The sequence below is a fragment of the Camelus dromedarius genome, chromosome Y (genome assembly GCF_036321535.1).
Source record: "Camelus dromedarius isolate mCamDro1 chromosome Y, mCamDro1.pat, whole genome shotgun sequence".
In the NCBI taxonomy this organism is placed as follows: Eukaryota; Metazoa; Chordata; class Mammalia; order Artiodactyla; family Camelidae; genus Camelus; species Camelus dromedarius.
This window is the reverse complement of record NC_087473.1, coordinates 19,219,999-19,243,877: the sequence shown is the minus strand read 5'-3', so window position 1 is coordinate 19,243,877 and position 23,879 is coordinate 19,219,999. Positions and strand designations below refer to the sequence as shown.

Sequence of the window (23,879 nt, the reverse complement as noted above, 5' to 3'; positions counted from 1 at the left end):
TTATCTATGTTATATTTAGTAATGTGTATCTGTTAATCCCAAACTCCCAATTTATCCCTCCCCCTCTTTTACCCTTTGGTAACCGTAAGTGTGTTTTCTGCTTGTGATTCTGTCTCTGTTTTGTAAATAAATTCATTTGGATCATTTTAAAATTTGTTTTATTTATTGATTGATTGATTTTTTTAACGGAGGAGCTGGGGTTTGGGCCCAGGACCTCCTGCATGGTAAGCAAGCGCTCTACCACTAACCTGTGCCTCACCCTGTATTATATTTTTTTAGATTCCACACATAGGTGATGTCACATAATATTTGTCTTTCTCTGACTTACTTAGTGTGATGGAACGCAGGTTTGCAGAACGCATCCACGTTGCTGCAAATGGCATTATTTCATTCTTTTTTTGTCTGCTTGCCTGTTTTTAATACACACACGTAAAAACACACAGAGAAACACACTCCCCAAACTGCCCCTAGACACACCTCCACACACGTGCCCACACACAAACTACACACATGCACGTGCGAACCACCCTTCCCACACACAAAGAGCACACACAAACACACATAAAGTTCCATGCCCCCAAACGGCACCCGGACCCATCTACCCGTGTGTGTTCACACACAGAACACGCGCCCCAGCTACACAAATACACACCTGCAAACCACACACATAGCTCCACGCAAAACCTCACACATACACCCCAAACCACACAGTAAGCAGACACATGCTGTGTCTCGCACGCGAGTGCACACCCACACACACCCACCACAGACACATGAACGTTCCCTCCCGCACACACACGCAGTCACACACACACACAGACTCGGGAGAGAGTTCCGTCGTAACGGGGTAAACACAGTGGAATAAAGGCAGTTTCTCCTCCTCTGGGATCCCAGGAGATTAAAAACAAATTTTTTTTTAACCTTTTTCTGGGTTGTCGAGTGTTTGTACAGAAGTATGTTTCGGTTGGGTAATTATAGAAAGCTTGTTTATTCAAGGATTTTCCCTGTGTTTTTTTTTTTTCCCCCATCATGTATTGGAAATGGTTACTATCTTGTGTCAAAAGACCCACTTTTTTGGAATAATGTATGTGCAGAGTTATCATGGTTTGACACTATTTTAACTGCTGCTAAACTCTAAGGTTATCAATAGTCTAAAAAAAATAATAAATGAACATCTTCTTGCCTGGAGGTCTGAAAGTGAAACATTTCACGTGAGAAATCACAACACGTTTTACGTTGTGAAAGGCGCTGAATCCCGCAAGCATCTGAAAATCCCAAATCTTGCCCTTTCTAATGGCTTTCTTAATTTCCCATTTTACCTTTCTTTGACTTATTTCTAATGGGACTCTTTCCCTTTTAGGCCAAGATTTTGACTTATCGGACGCCCTTGACGGTGAGTCGTATTAAACGCGTTTTACAAACGCGTTTTACAAAGGACCCCAGGAAACACAGCTTCCTGGGGTCCCTCGAGTCCCGTGGGATGAGAAAATTCAAGATGCCCTTGATGGGATAAACACATTTTATTTGGTGGGATAATTTCCGCACCCTGTGGTGATTAGCAGTGCCAGACAGGGTTGCCTGGCGCCCGGGGAAGGGGCTGGGGCGGACCCCCATGGGCACGCGGGTGGGCGGGGGGTGAGGGGCTGCACCCCTGGGCTTGCGGCCGCGTCACCCCCGTCTCGGCCTGTGCCTTCACGTGGCCGTGTCCCTCTGCGTCGGTGCCTCCAGCTTCCCCAGTTTCCTCCTGAGCAGGGGGTCGACCCTCAGGGTCTGCGCTCATCCACTGCTGCAAAGAGCCTGTTTCTGAGTACGGCCGCGTTCTGAGGCTCCCCGTGGTTGTGAATTTGGGGGTAGAGTCTTCAGCCTGGGACACCTTTGTAATTCCTGGGGTCCAGTGCAGAGGCTTGAATTAAAACCATGGGGGCAGCAGAAGCCAGCCGCAGAGGTAGCTTTCTTCTTGATGGTGGAAGCTTTCTTCTCGCCCAGTGGGGAGAGAAGCAGGCCCAGGGGGTATCTTTGGTTCTTATGACCTCAGCCTGCTCACCTTTGGCCCCCAGAGGGCCAGCCTGGATGAGGGTCCCCAGAAGGAAAAGTGCGTTCCTCGTTATAAACGCGCACAGCCTTGCAACCAGGGGTCCCGTGTGCGTCCTTCCCGCCCGCACGCCCCGTCCTTGTGTGCGACCACTGTTCTGTGGGCTCAGAACTTCATGCGCGGCCCATTCGACGTCACAGGGCGGGGGAAGCGGTTCTGAGAGCTGTCTCTGCGTCCCAGCTGCAAGTCTGCTGACTGAAATGTCTTTTCTCTTTAGACAGTGGCACGAAATCCACTTCTGCCCCCAAAAAGCCCAGCGCCGGTAAGCAGCCAATGCACCTGGCATTCCAGAGAGAGTTGAGACACCGCGGCCGGGCGCCCCAGTCCCCCCAAGGGCCAGACGACGTGTAGACAGACGGCTGGAAGACAAGCTGTTCCATGGCTTTGGCTAGAGTTGCCGAATGTTTGGTCTCGAATGGCTGTGACAAGGGTCACATGGGAGAGATGCTTTTGTGGTCCGTGGGAAGTGTCTCTGGATATTTTCAGTCTGACTGTCTGTTACTCGTTTCCTTCCTTCCTTCCTTCCTTCCTTTCTCTTTCTTTCTTTTCTTTCTTTCTTTCGCAGGAAGGAGGTAATTAGGTTTATTTATTTGTTTTAATGGCGGTGCTGGGGATTGAACCCAGGACCTCACCATGCTAACTATGCACTCAGCCACTGAGCTGTGCCCTCCCCCACCTTTTGCAGGATTTGGCGGCCACTTGGTAGGGGCTGATGATTAAGACAGGCAGTCAACAGAAAAGAATTATCTGCAGAAAGGAGTTGAGAGTTCAGCTCTGTTCGTGCAGAGTGATTGATGGACACACCCCTGTCGTTATTTCACTTTTGTTAGGTTCTTGTGTTCTCTTCGTGGGAGAGAAGATTGTTGTGGAAACGGTCAGGGGTTTGGATTTTCTGTTGATACTTTGGTCAGATGGATATTCAGGGACGTGTTTAGGGACGCCGGGATGCGGTGCGCCCTCTGCCTGTTGAGAGAGTCGTTTCCATTCTTGGCTCACCCAGAACTTCAGTCTTAACGACCTGTTTTTCTTCCTTCAGGTGATGACTTCAGTTTAGAAGATGCCATTGGAGGACACAGTAAGTAAGGCTTCTTTTAAATCTCCTTTAGGTCTAATTTCCTCATTTATCATTTCAAAGAGGCTGATCTCTTTTAAATCATAAGCTGAACTCTTTTTTTTAACGAGGAAAACTTAAGGAATAGGTGCATTGTTGATTGCTGTTGAGTTTTCTTGGTTTTAATCAATACGCCTACTTTTATTTGAAAGCTCTTAGAGCTCTGAGGTGGCGTGAGGCGAACTGAACTCCCTGGCCCAAGGCTGGCCTCCTGGGCCTGTGACCTGTGCGGTCACCCAGGGCCCCACACTCAGAAGGGCTGCCATGGTTGGTTGGCCACTCTGTGGCCACCATAGTGAATTTTTTAATGCATTTTGAGCAAGGGACTCTGCATTGTCATTTTGCACTGCCCCCACCCCCCAGTTCTGTAGCTGGCCCAGACATCTGCTTTATTTTCTGTTGGAAATACACCAAGTTAAGTACGGTGCCTGGAGGATGATGGAGAGAAATCCATAGATGGCGGTGTGTACGGGTGTCCCCGCCGTGACAAAGCACTTGCCCCGCCGTGACAAAGGACACGCTTCGATTTCTAACTGTTCAGTAAATCACCTCTATACAAATGGGTGTTATGTTTACTTGACTGCAAAATGCTCATAATTGCAACTCTCATCCTTTACAGATGACCCAACGCCACGCAGTCCACCCAAGCCAAAACCTAATCCAAACCCCAGCCACCCTGGCTCCTCCGGTAAGACCTCAAGCCCTGCGGGTCCTTGCGTGTTTTCCAGACCAGTGATTTCCAGGTCAGCTGAGAGGAGGTCATGTCAGATTTAGCCTGATCTTACTGTGAACTCCTGGTGCCAGGTAATTCCAATTTTCCAGGAGTGGAAAACAGTTTTGAAGAAGACATTTTTGGTTTGGATGTGATTTTTTTTTTTTTCGTTTGCTGGTTTTACTTCCATGGTTTTAAGGGAACCTTTAAAAAATTGAATGTAAGATTTTAAATATGTAGACTCGATGTGGAGAGAAATATCTGCTTGTGGTTTTACTTTAAATAAGTTTTTTTTTTCTTTTCTTTCCTCCTTTCCTCCTTCCTTCCTCCCTCCCTTCCTTCCTTCCTTTCTTAATTTCTTAATTTCTTAAGCTTTTGGCTTTTTTGTGACACATGACAATATCCTCAGAGGAATTGCACTAACATGCTTTCTGAATTGAATGTCTCTTGAAACTTCAGACTTTGAGGGGGCTTGTTTGTTCATTTATATGTTTGTTTAACTTTTAACCCAGAAAAATAGAAATACTGTCCATCTTCTACTGCAGTGAACTTTTTGATGGTTATTCTCGCTAGTGTTTTATATGTTAATTAATTTATGTATTTTTTTAAGCTTTTTTTTTTTGGTGGGGGGAGGTAATTAAATTAAGTTTATCTTTTTTTTTTGATGGAGGTACTAGGGATTGAACCCAGGACCCTGTGCCTGCTAAGCATGCACTTTTCTAGTGAGCTATACCCTGCCCCCTGTATATTAATTTAAATGAAACAGATGTTAAGTAAAACTGCGCATCTTTTATTCATAGTGTGTCATAACATTACCTTTTGCTTATTAGTCTTCTGTAAACATTTTCTTGTATTATTTAATAGTTATTACGATACAACTTTTCTTAGCAGTCCTAGTCTATCGTAACTCATCCCTGATTTTGACAGTGTTCTGTTTCTTTGGAAGAGCTTGATCACGTAGGTTGTGTAAACTGTTCTACCCGTCTTGTCCCAGTTTCATGTCTTTATGTCTGAAATTTGCAAGAAACTTTCGAATGTCGCTTGCCCACATCTTGTTCTTTTTTTGTGTATTGCTTGTCATTCGTTCTTTCTTGTAATTTATGATATCCGTCATTTGCTTTCTGCAGTGTAAGCCTTCTCCATTTGTGGCTGGATGTTCACTGTTTTCCCTCATTTACGATGAAAACATTTTCCCTCTTTGAGTGTTTCCAACAGTATTTTTTGACAAGCAAGAGTTTACTTTTTTTTTTTTTTTCTCTTCCCAGTGTTTTTAATGCTTCTGTGACTTCTCTGCTTTTTCGGGTCTGTTTATTTCTTTCTTTCTTTCCTTTGAGTTCAGATCCATTTTATTTCTCTCCTGCCCCTGGGAAAAATAACACCTTCCTTTTATTTTCCTTTGAATTGTTTACCCGTAGAAGTTGACGCGTGGAGTGCTGCTGAGTTTTTTGTTTTTTCCCCTTGGGATTCAATTTTCTGTGGGCCTCTTTCTCCTTATTGTTTCTTTAAATGCATTTCTAAGTGGTTTTCTTCCCTGTTTGTGTCCATTATAGGAATACATTTTGTGTCTTTTTTTTTTTTGGCATTCTTTTTTTTTTTTCCATTTTTCAGTTTTACTAGGTAGAGTTGTTACAATTTGACTGCGCATATACAATATATTGCACGTAAATACATGTATAGAATATACTGACTTTTTTTAGTTAACATCTGTATTCTGATTATAGTTTCTAAGAACAGTTTAGAGCTTTAGCTTTTTAAACTTATATAGTTATCAAAAGAACAAAGCCAACCCCAAAATAAGAATCAACAGAACGCAGTAATGTAATCATAAAGGACAGTCAGATGTGCTTTGTGTCCATTCTTTGTCATTTATCTACTGCTGGTGGCAATGCAGTTTGGTGCAGCCACTGCAGAAAACAGTATGGAGATGCCTCAAAAGACTAGGAATAGACTCACTGTATGACCCAGGAATCCCACTCCTGGACATATATCCAGAAGGAACCCTACTTCAGGATGACACCTGCACCCCACTGTTCATAGCAGCAGTATTTACAATAGCCAACACATGGAAACAGCCTAAATGTCCATCAACAGGTGACTGGATAAAGAAGAGGTGGTGTATTTATACAATGGAATACTACTCAGCCATAAAAACTGACAACGTAACACCATTTGCAGCAATATTTCTGTAATACAGAAGAGAGTGTTGGACATTTTCCTTAACTAGCCACTTAATGATGAACTCATTATCTTTTTGAGTGGGAGGTAATTAGATTTATTTATTTATGTATTTATTCAGTTTTAAATTTTTATGTAATTATTTTTTCATGGAAGTGCCGGGGATTGAAGCCAGGACCTCGTGCATGCTCATCACATGCTCTACCGCTGAGCTATGCCCTCCCCACCGAACTCATTAACTTTTAATCATTTTCTCCTCACTTCTTAGCTTTTCCAAGAGGACTGTCATAGTATCGGCAAATGATTTAAAACCAGTTTTCCCCTTTCTTATGTCTATATTTTCTCTTTACAGTTGACTTGTATTTGTATCATTTTGCCTTGGCTGGAGAACTCAGGACCACATTCAATAGGAGAAGACAGAGCAGTCAATCCTGACTTTAAGATAAAAACTCAAAGAGATTCATTTTTACACAAAAGAAATTGCCCTAAAAATATAAATATTCATATTACACATCTGTTCTAGTTGACTTTTATTTCCTAAACAGGAAATAAATATTCAATTTCATCAGGTGCTTGGGGTCATCCAAGGAGATGGGTCATTTTTTTTTCTTTGAACCTATGAATATGACAAGATATATAGAAGGATGTCTTTATATAGAATGCATCCTTACGTTCATGGGAAAAATTCTACTTGGTCAAGATAAGTTTTATTAAACTGATGGACTGAATCTGTGTATCAGCTAGCTATTGCTGCCTAACAAGCATCTCCAAACCCAGTGGCTTAAAATTTTAAAAATCATTACTTCTGATAAATCTTGGCCAAGTGTGGCTGACCTTGGCTTGGCTCTAGGTCATCTGGGGTTGACTTGTCTGGGGTTGTGTCAGCTGGGATGACAGGATTCTTTTTAATGTGTCTGTCACCCCCTTACACCAGCCCTGTGTAAGCCCATTCTCCAGGGGAGAAACATCAACCCTACAGATGTTATGTTTTAAATAAGTATTAAAAATACTGATTTGTCTCCCTTTTACTACCCTCAGACTGCCAAAATCAGTCTTCTGGCTGAGTATGAACCCTTCTCCCCACAATGGGAAGAGTGACAGCTTAGGGCCAGCAGTGCAATGAATCTACACTAGAGAGATGGTAATTGAGTGTGGTTTTATCTAGATACATCCAGAAGATTGATATGTCCTTTCCTTTTCTTTTTGTGTCATCTTTTTCAGGTTTAGTTAGCAGAGGTTTCGAGTAAGACTTAATTTTAGGACTTTTGGCATAGGATGGGCATTCATGGCAATTGCCTCTTTGAGATATGTTCTCCGTAAAGTAGTACCTTTGTTGGGTCCCCTGTCCCCCAGTCTGCTTTTGATTCTACTGTGTTTTCCTTCACTCTAAGACATCAAGAGCTTCCTGAAAGTTCTAATGTGACAGATGACACTGTGTTTTTCTTTCTAGGTGGCTTCTCGGATTCTGACCTCATCGAGGGGAATTCAGGTGGAGGTAGGGTGACATGACCTCTTCTTCTGTCTCTTATGTTCCTCCATCCCCGATTACCCACCTTCTCTACAGAATCGTGGCAGCAGGTAGAGTCTTAGCTCTCAGGGATCTCACAGCCAGCTGCTTGGACATCTTCGTGGAGGTCTGCCCTTTGCAGACACGTCAAGGTTGCAGACGATAGACCCGGGGGTGGGGAGGTAGTCAGGTTTATTTATTTATTTATTTATTTATTTATTTATTTATTAATATCTATCTATCTATCTTTTTAAATAGAGGTACTGTGAATTGAACCCAGGACCTCGTGCATACTAGGCACACGCTCTACCACTGAGCTATACCCTCCCCACCTCTTGTAACACATTTAGGTTATGCTCGTTTCTTTCTTCCCTTCCTTCTTTCCTTCCTTCCTTCTTTCCTTCCTTCTTTCCTTCTTTCCTTCCTTCCTTCCTTCTTCTTTTTCTTTTCGTTCCTTTTCTTTTTTTCTTTTTTCTTTTCTTTCTTTCTCTCTTTCTTTCTCTCTCTCTTTCTTTCTTTCTTTCTTTTCTTCCTGTAAATAGAAAAATCACATTTTTATTAGCTAACTACCTGATATCTCTCAACACTTTTTTTAAAATTTTAGTTGCTGTACAATGTAGTATAAGTTTCAGGTGTGCATCATAGTGATTCACAGTTTTCAAAGGTTATACTCTATTTGTAATTATTGCAGAGTGTTGGTTGTATTCCGTTTGCTGTGCAAGGTAGCGTGGAAGGTTATTTATTTCACACAGAGCAGTTTTTACCTCTTACTCCCCTCCCCCACCTCGTCCTTCCCCCCATCCCTCCCTCCACTGGTCACAACTAGTCTGTTCTCTGTATCTTGGAGTCTGCTTCTGTTTTGTCATTCACTAGTTTCTGTATTTTTTAGGTCTCATCCCAGTTTCTTGTACATGTCTTTACACTTGGATATTGGATGCCCTCCATTCTGGTTCCCTTAGGGTGGTTTCCGAGAAGTGGGACTTCTGAAGGGAATTCCAACTTTTACATCCCTTCACGATGGCTAAGTTATTTTCCAGAACAGCTGTGATCATTGACAGCCCTACTGGTCGTAGGAGGACCAAGGAAGATATGGTTAGGATCATTCCTTGTTGGTGTGCATTAAATGTTACCAGAAATATTTTCCCTTTGACTCCTTGATTGATGAATTGAGACTGATTGACCTTAATGGATAGTCCAGTCCCCAAAAGATTCGAATACTCTTTACAGCATTTGAGGACTTACTGTGAGGTGATCTGGGGACATCTCGCTGGTCATCTACTGGAAATGTCCCTGCATTCCCTCTTGAGTTCACAGACCTTGCAGAGTGTAAACTCCTTTCACTCTGTTCCTTGAAGTCGTGTCTTTCAATGGCTGTCCGTCTACCTTCTAAATTGGTTTTCCATTTAAAATCATGAATGTGTGCTGGTCAAAACCTCCCCGCTTTGAACAGTGTAACAGGCAGTGTTCTAGTTTGATGCCTGTGTAAGGTGCACTTATCCATTGACTGTAACAGGCTGTGCTCTGGGTCTACAGCTGTGTAACATGCAGTCCCCCACTTTGAGTGTAGCAGGCAGCCCTCTTGCTCCTGAGCTGTGTAACATGCAGTGCCTGTGTGAGTGTAACATCAAGACACACAGAGAGGGAGTCTCTGATTTTAAACAGAAATAAAATCACTCACAGGTTTATAGTCCACTGGGTGAATGACTCACTGTGTAGTAATCATTGTACCCACATCAGCTTAAAACCAACTCTATATTGGCATTAAATGCAGGAAAAATGGGGGTGGTGAGCTGGCAACTCTTAGCCTTGGGGGAAACACGGATGAAGAAAATAACCCCAGGTGATGGGTCCACGGTTAACACCTCACCAGTGACCACCACTCATGAGACTGGGAGTCAACAGGAATGTCTTTGAGATCAGCCCGTCACCATGGGAGGGTCTCAGGTGGGCTCTGGGACCCCTGCTGGGATTCCCCTGGCACACTTTCACGACTCACTGGGTCTCCTGGAGCCCAGCATGGGGGTGGAGGTTGAGTCAGATGCCAAGCCTGGTTTCCAGGTCCATGGGAGCGAGATGGGAGATACCTTCCACAGAGCGAGGATGTCCCCACTCAGCGGTGGAAAAGGACACCTTGAGATGAAATGGCTTTATCAGTCCCATGGTCCTTTCTGTTAAGGTGCCTTCATGAACCAAGGTCCCAGGGGCTGTTCCTGGCTTTGACTCTTCCGTGCCCAAACATCTTCCCGATGCAATCTGTCCTCAAGCCTGCTTCCTCTCTTGCAGGAGGCGGCGGTGGTGGGGCCGGTGGCGGTGGCGGTGACGGTGGAAACCAGAGGCACGACGGGGAGGAGCAGGGTATGTACACCTCGTTTCTGACGTCTTGGAGGTCTTGTTGTTACTCTCGGGGGACTGGGGGAGCAGCGGTCACGACCTAACGTTGAGCATTTGCAGTGTCACCCTAGGGACTCTGACATGAAGCCTAGTTCTCTGAGACGCGTGTCCCAAAACGCAGGCAGGTAGATACGGCGGGTTCGGTTCCAACCCACCGCAAACAAAGCGACTATTCCGATAGAACGAGTCCCACGCACATTTTGGTTCCCCAGTGCTTAGAAAAGGGATGTTCGCACTAGACAGTGTGGTCTGTGAAGTGTGTGGTGACAATGATGCCTGTAAAAACAGTGTCCGCACTTTATGGCTAAAAAATGAGCCTTCAGCGAGTCCAAGATCGCTGATCATAGATACCATCCCAAGTATAATTGTAATGAAAAACCTTGAAATATGGGAAGACGTACCAAAATGTGGCCCAGATGCATGAAGGGAGCCACTGGTGTTGGGAAGATAGCGCCCACAGACATGCTGGAGGTGGGGTGGCTACAAAGCTTCAATTTGTAAAAAGTGCGAATCTGCAAAGCGCGGTAAAGTGAGGTTCGCCCGTGCTGGTTGCCCGCCCACCTCTGACACTCCCAGAGCTGGGTGCCAACGGGACCTGCTTTTGAAGTTCAGTCTCCCTCCCCACGGACCCTGAGCAAGAATGCCATCAATATGACCCAAGGAAACAACCGCTGGCTTCTCTAGAGATGCAGAGAAAGACATTTATCATGTGGAGTTGGCTCACGTAGTTGTGGAGGCTAGGAGTGCCACGGTCAGCTGCCCGCATGCTGGGGACTCAGGAAAGCCTCGGGTGCAGTTCAGTTTCCACGCAAAGCACCAAGAAGCAGGACAACCAATGGTGCGAGTCCCAGATCCCAAGAACCAGGAGCGTCCGTGTCGAAGGGCAGGGGAAGATGGATGTCCCAGCTCCAGCAGAGAGCACACTGTCCCTTTTTGATCTGCTCAGATCCCCGGTGGACTGGAGGCTGCCTGTCCACATTGGAGACGGCAGCCCGCTTCACTCAGAGTGTTGGAATGTTCATCTTTTCAGGAGAGACTTACCAGGACACAGCCAGAAACAGTGCTGTCCCAGCTACCTGGGCATCTCTTGGCCAGCCAAGCTCATGCGTGCAATTAACCATCACACCATCCTTCCTTTTTATTCATAGAGCAGGATGTCTCATGCACCTGCCACACCAGGAAAGAGGTGTAGACGTGGGGCAGGGGCAGGTGGATGGAAACCCCATCTTAATAAATCACATGAACATAATGAGGAAGTCGGTGGCTTTGGTTCTTTAGGGCGGGTGTGGAGACGGGGGAATCCAGCTGTGCGGGGTCACAGGGTGTCGAATGGTCCCAGCTGGGCACCTTCCACGGTGGGATGTGTGAGTTGCCTCATGGGGACGGTCGGACACCGGTGCTGGTCACAGGGATGGGGAAGACGTAGGGTTCGTTGTCCCACTGGAAACCAGTTAATTCCGATACCAGATGTGGCTGTCGGGGGAAAGGCTCAGGAGTGGGGTTCCCTCCGTGGTTATCCGGTGGCCCTGCATCTTAGCAGTCAACCCCATCTCTTCCTGCGGGCAGGTTGCCGCCCACCTGCCCCGTGGTCTCTCTGTGAGTGCTAAGTGTTCCCCCGTCCTGCTGCCCTGTGCTTCTTCCTACAGGCGAGTCCCAGGGGGTGGTCCCTGGGATCATCGGGGCTGTCGTGGTCGCCGTGGCTGGAGCCATTTCCAGCTTCATTGCCTACCAGAAAAAGAAGTTGTGCTTCAAAGAGAACGGTAAGCCTGTCACCACTCGTTTCTTTTCTGCGGTGTGTTGCTCACTTGAAAACGGTGTTTTCTCTTAAAAATGCCAAAAGCAGAACTCTGGTTGGCGGGAAACCCGTGTCACGTGGCTGACGGTTCCTAAAATCACTAGAATACTGGGATCTGACTTTGCAGCTTCGATGCCAGTGCTTCCTGTGTTTGGCCATGTGAGCTTGTGCAAGTTACTAACGACTCCACTTTGGGGGGGTTTCTATAAAGCGGGGCAGGTGACGGTCTGTACGCTATGGGGTTTTCGTGGCGATCAATCAGGTCGTGTGGGAAAGTCTTGACACGTTGCCTGGCAGAGAGCGAGTGTTGGAGAAACGTTAGCTCTTTTGGTTTAGTCATCATTGTCTACATTGGTCATCACTGGGGCAAGAGTGAGGGCCTTGGTGCCGCCATATTGTTTTCTCCACCCAAGAGAATGAAAATTGAAGCACTGGGCAACCGATGCCCTTTCTGCTAGAACCCGGTGCCGACAGGTCCCCGCGAAGCTTGGACGGGATGGATAGTGTATAGGGCAACGTGTATAGGCAGTGCCAGTTACCAGCACAGTGATGGGAAGGCCATCGTTGGGAGTTCGGGGGACCTTGGACTGAAATCCTGTGCTACGTGTTTGTCCTGATGACGTCAGTGGGTTCTCATAGCTAACGTTCGTGCGTCTGCACAAAGCTCTGTCTAGGTCTCGCCTTCACTCTCGCAGAACCACTGAAGGGTGGGCTGTGACGTGGTTTGTGGGGGCCCCGTGGACAGCTCCGCCTCCTTGGAGGAGCCTTGTGGTGTCTGAACTTCCATCCTACCTAGGATCTTAAGTCCTTATTCATCCTTGGCTGTTGAGCCGTTGACGTCCTCGGTCTTTAGGACCTCTTCCCGAGGGTTCTTGGGAAATTCCCAGAAGACCTCAGTCGATGCTGATGGAGGCCGGGTTACACCCTAGGGATGGAGTTTGCCCTTCATCTTCCATCAGTCCCTATTTTTAGGTCCACAAACACTATTCAGAGCCCGAAATGGAAAGTCCTGCACAGCATTAGGATTCAGACCTAAAACAAGCCGCTGTTTTTACAGATGTGTCTTCTTGCAGTGGACGGGAAGGGGGCCTGCTTGCGTCTTATTTCCCACCTGTGAGTGGGTGCCCTCCATCGGGAAAGCATGGCTGGCTGAATGCTGAGTGCCCAGCGAGGTCCAAATGGACAGGTGGCCGAGTTCCAGCTTATAAAAGATCTACAGTTGGAACCAGAAGGGGAACACACAACACTTTTTCCCTCTTGATTCTCCTAGAACCAGGAGGGGAGGGGCGTAAGGCATGCTCGCTAGGGACGGGAGCATGGGAAACCCTTGCCGAAAGGTTTTCTGAAGATCTGTAGGTGAACCCCAGTTGAGTTCTGGAGTTGCAAATCATTTCTGTTCCCTTGTGAATGGGGTGGAGGGATCTCTGGGGTAGGGGTATGTCAAGACACAGCAACTTGGGGAGGCACCCCAGAGTCTTCATAGACCTGATGTGACACAGTGTTTGCAAACGGGATTCAGAAATTGGGGAACTCAAACATTCTGTGTCCCCCCCACCTTCCCCCTCTGGCTCTCGGTCTTGGGTTCAGGTATCCTGTCCATTGCACGGGGTAGGGGTGGCCGTGAAGACGGAGAGCTCCCCTCCCCAAGCAGAAATCGTCGAGTTTAATAATTTTCAAAAACAAAAGCAAAGCATCCTTCCAGAAGCACTGGCTCAGGGCAGACTAGAATTCAAGTCACACAGCAGAGAGGTTGGCTAAATTTATTTCCCTGGAATATGTCCTGCAAAAATCGGGTGCGACTCTACGTTTTGATTGGCTTTGTGGCTTTCCTGTGGCTCGCCATCCTGAGCTGATGTCAACGTGCAAAGGAAAAGGTGGGGGAGGGTTGCAAATTATCATGAGGGAAGCAGACTGGATTTCTTATTTCAGTAATTAGGCACTTCTGTCTCCAGCCGTAAGGTATCCAGCGTCAACACAAAGAAAATTAGGCGCTATTCTCATAAAAAACAAAACAAAACGGGTGGGGCAGGGGATCGCTAACACAGACCAGTGAGCATCTTTCTATGTGACTAGACATTGCAGTTTTCAGACCTGCCTTAGAAAATGAATCGTTTATTGTCCATTGCGTGTTTTTGTGAACAGAGGCGGCACTGACATGTTGAATCCAGGTATCAGATGCGCCGAAGATCCCCGATCTTTTGGGGACCCCACGAAGGACTCTTTTTTATAAGTTTTATGCACCTGATACCTTCATTCAAAATTTCAGTGCTATGTCTGTTCATTTTAAGACGTGTAAACACCCACGGAACTGTGAGCTTGGCGGTTTCGCAAGAAGGGTGTGGTTACATCCTCAGAGAAATCGCGGTTTGGCGTTATTCCCTGAGAGTGGCGGTTCGCGTGACTCTCCGGGGCCTGGCTGTGCTGAGTTCTCCGTGGCATCTGTTGAATTTGCGTCCAGGTCCGTCTCGAGCAGGTGGGGGAAGTGGGTGTGTTGTCCCAACGCACAGATACATGGAGCAAATACGTCAGTCTTGATAGAAACTTGTTTAAGAGCGCCTCCGCGTCACATTTTGAGCGAACGTAGAAAAGAAACATCCAGGGCCCACGAAATTCCGTGGATCTGTCTTTTGCTCCTGAAGGTCTGACATTGTCGTCGGAGCGCTTAATCTGGTTTTCGTCCAAGTGATGCGTGCTGGCCTCTGAAAGCTGAGTCTGGGGTGCCTGGTGGTGTGTGTCTTTGGGTTTTCGTGTGCTGGCTTCAAGTGGTTGGTCTAAGCAACCGATGGTGCTGAGTCTGACCTGCTAGGGCAGCTCCGTGTATAGTAGTTGTCCCTTGGCGTGGACGATGGCTGATTTTTGTGGCGCACAGCACATTCGACAGCTGCTTCCATTGTCCTTGGTGGAATCGGATTCTTGAGGCTTCGGTGAAATGTCATGTCGTTTTGTCCCTCCCTCCCTCTTTCCTTCCTTGCTCCCTCCTTCCCTCTTCCCTCTTTTATATCTGTCTATCTAGTTTTCCACTCATCCATCCATCCATCCACCCACCCATCCATCCATCCATCATACCATCATATCTATCCATTATCTATCCGTTTATCCATCTATCTGCCAATCTTTATCTTTCTATCCATCCATCCATTTACTCATCTACCTATGTTTTTATCTATCAATGTATCTATCTATACAGGCATAAAATTCATCCATCTATCCTATCACTTATCTATGTATCTTCCCACTTCTCTATCATCTATCACTCATTTCTCTCTCCCCTCCCCCTTCCCTTCCTTCTCTATCTATCCATCTATCCACCCATTCGTGTATCTATCCATCCTATCTATATATATCTATCTATCCATCCATCCATCTATGTATCTGTGTATCTATGTATCTATCTATCTACCTACCTTCCTACCTATCCATCCATTCATGTATCTATCCATCTAATCTATCCATCCACCCACCCACCCACCCATCTAATCTATCCATCCATCCACCCATCCACCCATCCACCCATCATATCTACCATCTAGATGTCTATCCATCCATCCGTCCATGTATTCATGTATCTGTCTATGTAATCAGCTATCAGTGTATCTATCCATCCGTTATATCTGTCCATCCACCTGTCTGATCTATCATTTATCTATGTGTCTACCCATTTCTCTATCATCTGTCTCTCATCTCTCCCTCCCTTTCCTCCCCTCCCCCTCCTCATTTTTGCTGTCCACTCTGAGTCCACCCGCTGCTGCTCGCTGCTCTGTCAGCCTCTCTCCTTAACCCCTATGCTCAGAAGAGGTCTTTCTGTCTTTCTTTTCTTTTTTTGCAATGGGAAGATAATTCGATTTATTTATTTATTCTTAGAGGAGGGACTGGGGATCGAACCCAGGACCTCATGCATGCAAAGCACGTGCTCTACCACTTGAGCTACACTCTCCCCGCGGAGGACGTCTTTCTGACAGCTCGCTGCTGCCTGGGGCATGGGCACGCACCTGCAAACAGACCTCTCAGAACTTTACTTCTGTTTTCTTTCTTTCTTTTTATTTTTTTCTCCCTTTTTCCACCTTCCGTTTCAGATGAGTCGAAGATGTAGGGAGCAGAAGACCCCAGGCGGGCCTCCGGGTCGTCCTCTCTGATCCGTGTTTGTCTACAAGGACGCGGAGTGCAGAGCACACCTTGCCCCTGTGTCCGCGTCCTGTCTCGGGCAGTTGCCGCAGTGATGTATTTTCCCCCAGCCTGGATTCCATCCCCCCAATTCTTCATGTTTGCTCCCTTTCGGATGTGCAGAAGCTTATGATCTTATATTTTGAGGCACAGGGAGCTTCAGAAAAAGGAAGAGAGATGCAGAGATTCTGTTGCAAAGGGAAATCTGAAAGGAAGCAATGATGAGGTTTAGGGGCGTGTTCCCACGGACTAACCAGGTTTCTCACCCTCCGGTCCCTCCTTGCCAGTGGGTCCTCCAGGAGGATGGACGGCAGGGGCGGCCGCCTTCCTCCCTGCCCTGTCTTGGGTCGTAGGGTTTCATCTTTCCCCCCGATGGTGCAGTTTTTAACAGTCTGCTTCCATCGCCCCTGGATTTATGTGGTCCATTTCCAAGAATTAACTCTCTCTCTCTGTCTGACTATTTTTTTCCAAATATGTAAACTTCCTGGTTCTCAGCAGGAAAAAAAAATCTGCACATTTAGGAATAACCTAAAAAAACTTCAGGTTCTTAAAATTCTAAGGTCAGCAGAGCAGGGTGAGTGATGGGGTCTTGTGGACACTGAGAATTTTTGCATCCTTATGTATATCCCTGTATGTGTGGAAATCATGACTTTTTTCCCCCCTTTGTCACATCAGACCAGCTCCTTTTTGGGTGTAAACATTACTCTCTTATTCAGACCTTGGCTGAGGGTCAAGGTGAATGGGTGGCGGTCTTATGGGGGCTGAGTTGCAGGTTTGGGGGTTCGCATCTGGAGCTGGGTTGACAACCCTGCAATGGGGACTCTAAATGCTCCTCCCGGGTCTGGGCACCCTCCACTGGGCTGTTCTCGCTCCGGGTCACATTTGGCTCCAGCTAAACATGGTCTCAACAAGGCAGAATCCCGGCTTCTTGGAGACCCCCCGCCCCGGAGGACAGAGCCGCACTGTCATCACGGCCGGCGGTGCCCTTGCCCCGTTCCTGTGTGTGCCGACTTCGCTGGGTCCTCTCCTGACCCACGAGGCACCCACCCTCAGGCTCTCCCCAGATGCCCGGCGGTTGTGACAGCAACGTCGAAATACAGTGTGCCCACCCCATCCCTCCTCTCCAGCCCGAAATGTTTATTCCGATAGTGGGGAACTGGACATACTTTTTGCTTGCTGGAAATCACGTTTGGCCCCAAACGGATTTTGTTCTTGGCACACTTTGCTGTTTACACAGGCATTTTTTTTCCCCCGTTTCCTTAAACACTGCCAGATGTGATGTAGGCTTTCCACAATGCCATTAGAGTGTTTTTGCTGCGTTTCTTTCTGTCTTTTCTTTTCTTCTTCTTTTGTTTTTCCTTTTAAATTGTGCTGGGGAGGGGTGGCTTATCTTGTGAAATGAAAGCATATTTAGGATTTCTTGCCATAACCGTTCGCTCTAATATGTATCTGTGTTGATTACCTGCCCGGGCAGCAGAAGACAGGATATGTGTGGCTACCGTCCTGCAGGATTTTCATAGGTCCCTTTGAATTCTCTTCTCTTTCCTTCCTTCCTTCCTTCCCTCCCTTCCTTCCTTTCCTTCCTTCCTTCCTTCCTTCCTTCCTTCCTTCCTTCCTTCCTTCCTTCCTTCCTTTCCTTCCTTCCTTCGTTTCCTTCCTTCCTTCGTTTCCTTCCTTCGTTTCCTTCCTTCCTTCCTTCCTTCCTTTCCTTCCTTCCTTTCCTCCCTTCCTTCCTTCCTTCCTTCCTTCCTTCCTTCCTTCCTTCCTTCCTTCCTTCCTATCCTTCATTCCTTCCTTCCTTCCTTTTTCTTTCTTCCTCTCTCTCCCTTTCTTTCTCTCTCTTTTTGTCTTTCTTTGTCCTTTTCTTTTTTGAACTGTAGGATTTTGGTCTCTAACTGGGGTCTCCTCTCGTGGTCGGGGGGGAGGGCGGCACCTTACCAAAATCCAGTTCCCAGAGAGGGTGACACATGTCTCTGGGACCCGGATGGAAAGTAGGGCCAGCTGTTGACAAGTTACCCGACCCCGGGACGAGGCCACTGTGCTCTGGGAGCCGGGGACGCGGTTGTCACGGGTCCCGGGAGCTCGTCTGGCTCCTTTCATGCCACGTGTGCTTCCTACGCCTTCACGACCGCGCAGCAAAGAAATAAACATGTTTGGACCTGGAACCTGTCGTGCGTTTTGAATTCTGCTGCCCCGCGCGGGTGCTCGGAGAACCTTCGGGGGCGGGGTTTTGTTCAGCCTGATGCCTGCTGGAGAGATTGTGGGATAAAACTTTGGAAATAAAAAAAACAGATGGAAAGAACACTGCAGGAAGATGGCAGGGCGCCATGAGGCGTGCCCTCCGGCAGCATGAGCAGGGTGGGCCCTTGCTTTTGGGGCGGACGGCAGGGTAGGCCGGTGGGGGCTGAGTCTGCCTGAGAACCATGATCAGGGTGTGGTGCCTTTGTGCTCACCCCCTTGTGGCGTTTGTTCTTCCTTGCAGCCGACCAGGGCGAGGTCAACATGGAAAACCACCAGAGCACCAACGCTGAGCCACCTGGTGAGAAGGGACACTGAGTGTCACCTCCCCCCCCCCCCAGCGTTTCTGTTCAACGTCCTCCCACCGCGGTCCTGCCCGCCTTTCTCAAATCCGGTTTTGTGGTCCTTCATGCCTCGTAGCTTTCAAGGGGGTGCGTTTGGGAGGCGAGATATAAACATCCCTGGGCCTCAGGCTTCGGAGGGGACCCAAGTCATCTTAAAGTTCTCTTTAAATCCTGGGGACAATGATCATCCAGGTGGTGCCCTGTGGCTGCGTGGTCAGAATGTGCAGCCTCTGAGAGGCAAGTTCTGGTCACTTTGACAAGACCCCCCCCCCCAACCAGGTGGGAACTCGGGCCGAGAGGAGGTAGTTTAAATGACGGAAACTTTTCGGGGCCACTCTTGAAAATGTCAGGAAAACACAACGACGGCTGTATATGCCTGTGTGTTTCTGTCTTTTATTTTTGTGCGTCTGTGGAGACTCACTCCTGTGCCCAAAGGAGGCAGCATTTATCGAATAAGACACCTGTGGAATGGAGATGAGTTTTTAATGTTAAAATATTTTGAACGCTAAAGAGACAGGCGTTCAGAAAGTTGGGGTCTCGCTCACAGCTGCTTCTAATAAAGAAAAGATGTGTAAAATGAGCGATCTTTTTTTTTTATATTCATAGTGTTTTTAATTCTTTTTTTTTTCCTTTTTCTTTTGGTAGGGGAGGTAACTAGATTGATTTATTTATTTGTTTTTAGAAGAGACACTGGGGTGGAACCAGGACCTCGTGTGTGCTAAACACGCGCTCTACCCCTGAGCTACACCCTCCCCCCTAAAAATGAGCTGTCATTTTTAAGCACCCCAAATGCAAAACAGCCCTCTAAAACATAAATGAACTGATCAGAAAACCTTAGCCCCTAATCGTTGCAAATTAACCAACGCCGCGGGCCCTCATTTAGAACATTATTTGTTCTGAAATTTGCTATTTTATAGGCATTTCTTACCTTTTCAGAAAAGTCACCGGCAGAGAATGCACTCTCCATTTCCTCTCTACGTTCCCTGAAGTTATCTGTTTGCTTCTAGCCACGATGGATGGCATCGTAGTATGAAATTTCTTGAATTTTTTCCCTGGCCGATTAGATCTAGTTTTTTGCTTCCTGCCGGCAAGCAGTTTTGAGCTCAGGCCCTCGGGCGGAAGTAGGGTTGGAAGCTGCGTTCGTGCACGTGTGGGGGGAGCCGGGGTGCCTGTCAACTGTGTCCTTGCGTCTCTGTCCTCTGCAGTTCAACAGACTCTTCTGGAGAAATAGAAGACTGGCAGCCACGTGGCCCCGCAGTCCCAGCAGGGCCACAGGCCCGCCTGCGGGGCCGCTCTGAAGACGGCTGCCCCGCCGGGAGCAGGCCGCGTCTCACCGGTGCCTTCGCTCAAGTCGGATTCCTTGTTGTCACCTTGAGATGCGTCCTGCCTGTCGCCGCCGAGCTGGCTCGATGATACTGACTTAGGACTAGTTTCGCATCCAGACGGGACTGACCCCCACCTTGTCCATGGCCCTGAGGGGTTTCCTGTGTGACGTGGAAGGCTGACTGTCCCCCAGTCCCCGTCATTCGAATATCGATCCCGCTGAACTTCCCGGAACAGAAGCTCTGGGCCGTTTAACAAATTGCCTATATGTTGAGTGTGTGTGAGCCTTCCCTAACGTCGACTTGACCCTTTTATAGAGGGAGATAAGCCTTTGGTTAGTTTCCTCAAAAATCCTTTCATTTGCTAGGATTTTTTTTTTCACATCAGACTAATAAAAAGAAATTGGAAACCAAGTACTTTTCACTTATGTGTGTTACCACCTGGGTGACTTGTGAAGAAGGCCGTGACACTAACGGAATGGAGCCCATGGTCCCTCCTCTGGGGCTGTAAGACCGATGTTCACCCTAAGTGCAGGCTCTTTATTTCTGGGGTTTTCTTAATCTGCCCGTTCCCTTTCATTTGTTTTGTCACTTTGGGAACAAGTCTTTCTTAGCATCCAGATACTCCCCTGCAGCAGATACTCCTCTGCATCCAGATACTCCCCTGCATCACACTCCTCTGCATCCAGATACTCCCCTGCACCAGATACTCCTTGCACCAGATACTCCCCTGCACCAGAGACTCCCCTGCATCTTCCATGCAGATGAATGCTACGAATTTGTACTGTCTTTAAAAAATCTTTATCAGCGTCAATGTGAGAGCTCGGTTGACCGTTCTGAGACAGAGAACCTCCTTCTATACTTCCTGACAGATGCTCAAGAACTGAAATCACAGTTTTCTCCAGGCAACCCCCGATGCCTTCACCACCTTCGGGGGCACGGCCCCCATTTAGGATGGTGCACCCGTCGCAAAGCTTCCAAAGTGCATGCTGCTGTGTGAAAGTTCGGAAAGGGGTCTGCTTGGGTTTGGAGGTCCATCATGTCCAGCGTAGAAGCCCTGATGTGGTGGATGGGGGGGGGGACGGCGTCCGTGGAAACACGAGGTCATCCTGCGTTTCCAGCGGCACAGACGTGCTCACGTGAGGCTCTTGGGACGGTTGTCCAGAGAGGCGGCGGTGTCCTGGGAATGCTTCGTCTCGTCCCGGAGAAGGGGCTGACGAGCTGTAGCGGGTCTCACGTCAGTCGCTCCCTGTTCAGGAGGTGCGGTGCTATCACACCTGTGTGGGCTGCCGCCTTCCCCAGTCAGCTGCCTTTGGGGCAGGGCTGATATCGGGGCATCGCTCATGAGTCCTGAGTCTTTCCCACTTGGAAGCTCAGTAGTTGGAGGGGGTGGGTAGCTGAGCTGCCCCCTCCGCTCCTGAGAGCTCACCCTGTCCACACCCACATCTTTTCACCGGCCCCTCCTCCCCTCACTTGTCTAAAAGTACGTGGAGCTGCCATCTCAGGGGACCGGCATATGGTGCCTAAAGCTATTCTATCTTTGGCATTCTGATAACTTTTTGAGTATATGAAACAGTTCCAAAAAAAAAAAAAAAAAGAGAGAGACTGGCTATTTATCACATCTATTCATTGCTTCATTCAACAAATACCTTGATTAGATGCTCCCGTCACCACGGCCCCGGGTGTGTGTACAGTGGTGGACACGGCGTCCTGGACCCTACAGGATGTAACACAAATACACTGCGTCCATCAATGGATGGGGGCATCCAGCTGTCAAGGGCTGAGGGCTGGATGAGCCCACGTGCCTGGGTCCCACGGCTAACTTCCGCCGAACACCTGGTCACAAGGGTAGCAGACGGTGTCCGCATTTGCCCCAAATGAATCCTCAAGCGTTGCCTTCAGGGTCAGATTCTGCACACAGACTTGCTCTCCAATAAGAAAAATAAACGCATTAAGCCTTTTTGTAGCTCTGTGAGTAACACTGATGTTTTTATAAGCATCGTGGTCATACTAGAAGCATAAATGTCTCATGAAAGGAGAGAACAGTGAAAGACGAGTATTTTTTTAAGCATATGAAATTATGATTTGTTCATAAATAAATCTATCCATGTAAGAAATATATCAACTAGGTTTCTTTTTTTTTTTTAAACGTTGGGTGGAGGTACCTTGCGTAAACTCAATTTAATTTCACATCGACCTTAAAATCCACAGGACTTGATCAAAGGTGGATCTTTTGAAAAACTGAGTTGAAGTGACTCAGCTAGCCGAACTGTTAAATTGTTGGCAAAACAACGAGTTTCTACTGTCCGGCACAGGGAACTATATTCAATACCTTGTAATAACCGATAATAAAAAGGAATACGAAAAGGAATATGTACGTATATGTGGATAACTGAGTCAGCTGGCTGTACACCTGAAACTAACACAACATTGTCAATCAACTCTACTTCAATTGAAAGAAAAAAGGAAAGAATCTTGCCCCTGTCTGACACTGGCCCCCGCTGGCATTATCCTCGTTAAAGGACGCTGTCTCGGTCCTCCCCTGATTAAAAGTACAACGTTGCCCCCCTCCGCACCACCTGCAGAACAGAGCTGTCTGTGGAGCACAGAGAAGGGCCAAAATCAAGCCCCTACTGTCATTTAATCCTCACAGGACGCAGCCCAAAGCGTGACTCAGGAGCTGAGACATGCCCGCCCAGAGGGCCCTCCTCCCCTCCCCTTCCCTCCAGCAAATCTGCACCTCCCCCTTCAAGGCCTGACTCACACGCGATGTGGGGCCCCCGAAGCACGGACACTGACTTGAGTTATCGCCCTTTTATGACACTTTCAGGTGTTTTCTGCTTGTCACAGTTCTGTCTTCGTTTTGATGGGAACCTTGAGTCTTGTGGCCACAGCTGGTGTCCCTTCTGGACACCCTGGCTCACGGCCGCCAGGCATCAGAGACAGTGACCCCACAGATAGGAGGTGGTTTGTATACGGCCCTCTCTGTGCCTCAGTTGCGGGCGGCATTAGTCTGATGGCTCCTAGAATACATAATGCAGACGGGGTGGCTTCAACAGCAGGCATTGCCTCTCCTTTTCCTGGAGGCTGGGATCTGAGGTCAGGGTGTGAGCAGGGCTGGTGTCTCCTGAGCCCTCTCCCCTTGGTGTATAGGCGGCCGTCTCCTCCCTGTGTCTTCATGTGGTGTAGGAGGTCTCTAGGGTCTCTTGTTATAAGGACGCCAATCCCATCATGGTGTCCCCACCCTCATGGCCTCCCCTGACCCTACTCACCTGCCAAAGTCGTTCCCTCCAGACACCATCCCATTGCAGGTCAGGGCTTCCACGTATGAATTGTGGATGGCGGGGCAGTAACACGCAGTCCACACCAATTGTCAGTGTGCGCAGCACTCCCGACAGTTGACCCCGCCATGGCCCTGGGTTCCTCCTCCCTTCCCGGTGTCTTTGCCCTCCTGTCCTCCCTCAGTCGCCACTGCTCATCGTCTTCTCCTGTTTCTTTCCCACACAGCCTTTAAAACTAGCTTTGGGGCTCCACCGTCTCCAGACACCTTTACAGTAAGGGCTGGGTGTCCCCTTCCCCCGCCTCTGTATGCGTTGTCTACACATGACAATGACCTGATTCCAATGCCCAGCGTCCCCTCCTCTTTGTAAACAACTTTTCCTTCCGTGTGGCCGCACAGCTGGCGTCTGGCCTGCACCTGGCTCAGAACACGATGCATCGGGTGTTTGTTGAGTGAATGCACAAACTCCTCCGACATCCCACACTCGGTGGGAGGCGGAGACCCTGGCATTCACGAGTCGGGTGCGTCCAAGGGCCTGCTTCTGACGCGGCTCAGGTGGGAGGGCCACGTGACACGCCCTTCCCCGCCGTGGACTCACGGTTCCACCACCTACAAAGGTAAGTGGGGTCCAGGGATGACTGGGTGAAAGATACAGGGTCAAAGGTGGAGCTGAAACGCGGGTCTCCGCGCCGATGCCTGCGTTGGCGCAGCGCTGGGCCCGGCGCCGCCCCGCGGGAGGGGGCCCGGGAAG

The 23,879-nt window shown here is 48.1% G+C and overlaps 1 protein-coding gene and 2 non-coding genes across 4 annotated transcripts in view; 1 reads left to right on the top strand and 2 right to left on the bottom strand.

Moving 5' to 3' along the window:
* The window catches only part of CD99 (CD99 molecule (Xg blood group)), a 32,847-nt gene extending 12,585 nt beyond the window's left edge, over window positions 1-20,262 (top strand). The window contains exons 2-10 of one of the 2 annotated variants that reach the window (XM_064483422.1): window positions 1,361-1,393; window positions 2,310-2,354; window positions 3,129-3,167; window positions 3,823-3,891; window positions 7,541-7,585; window positions 9,881-9,952; window positions 11,635-11,748; window positions 18,427-18,483; window positions 19,732-20,262. In XM_064483422.1, coding sequence (XP_064339492.1) covers window positions 1,361-1,393; window positions 2,310-2,354; window positions 3,129-3,167; window positions 3,823-3,891; window positions 7,541-7,585; window positions 9,881-9,952; window positions 11,635-11,748; window positions 18,427-18,483; window positions 19,732-19,757 — 500 coding nt within the window. In that variant the 3' untranslated portion in view covers window positions 19,758-20,262. Of the gene's footprint in view, window positions 1-1,360; window positions 1,394-2,309; window positions 2,355-3,128; window positions 3,168-3,822; window positions 3,892-7,540; window positions 7,586-9,880; window positions 9,953-11,634; window positions 11,749-15,856; window positions 18,110-18,426; window positions 18,484-19,731 lie in introns of those variants that run through there. The other variant, XM_064483423.1, reaches the window with a different exon arrangement.
* TRNAT-AGU (transfer RNA threonine (anticodon AGU)) lies at window positions 7,853-7,925 on the bottom strand. Its single transcript has one exon. It is a non-coding gene; the product is annotated as a tRNA-Thr (tRNA).
* Window positions 15,645-15,720, bottom strand: TRNAA-UGC (transfer RNA alanine (anticodon UGC)). The gene has a single exon. It is a non-coding gene; the product is annotated as a tRNA-Ala (tRNA).
* Window positions 20,263-23,879: the final 3,617 nt, after the last annotated feature.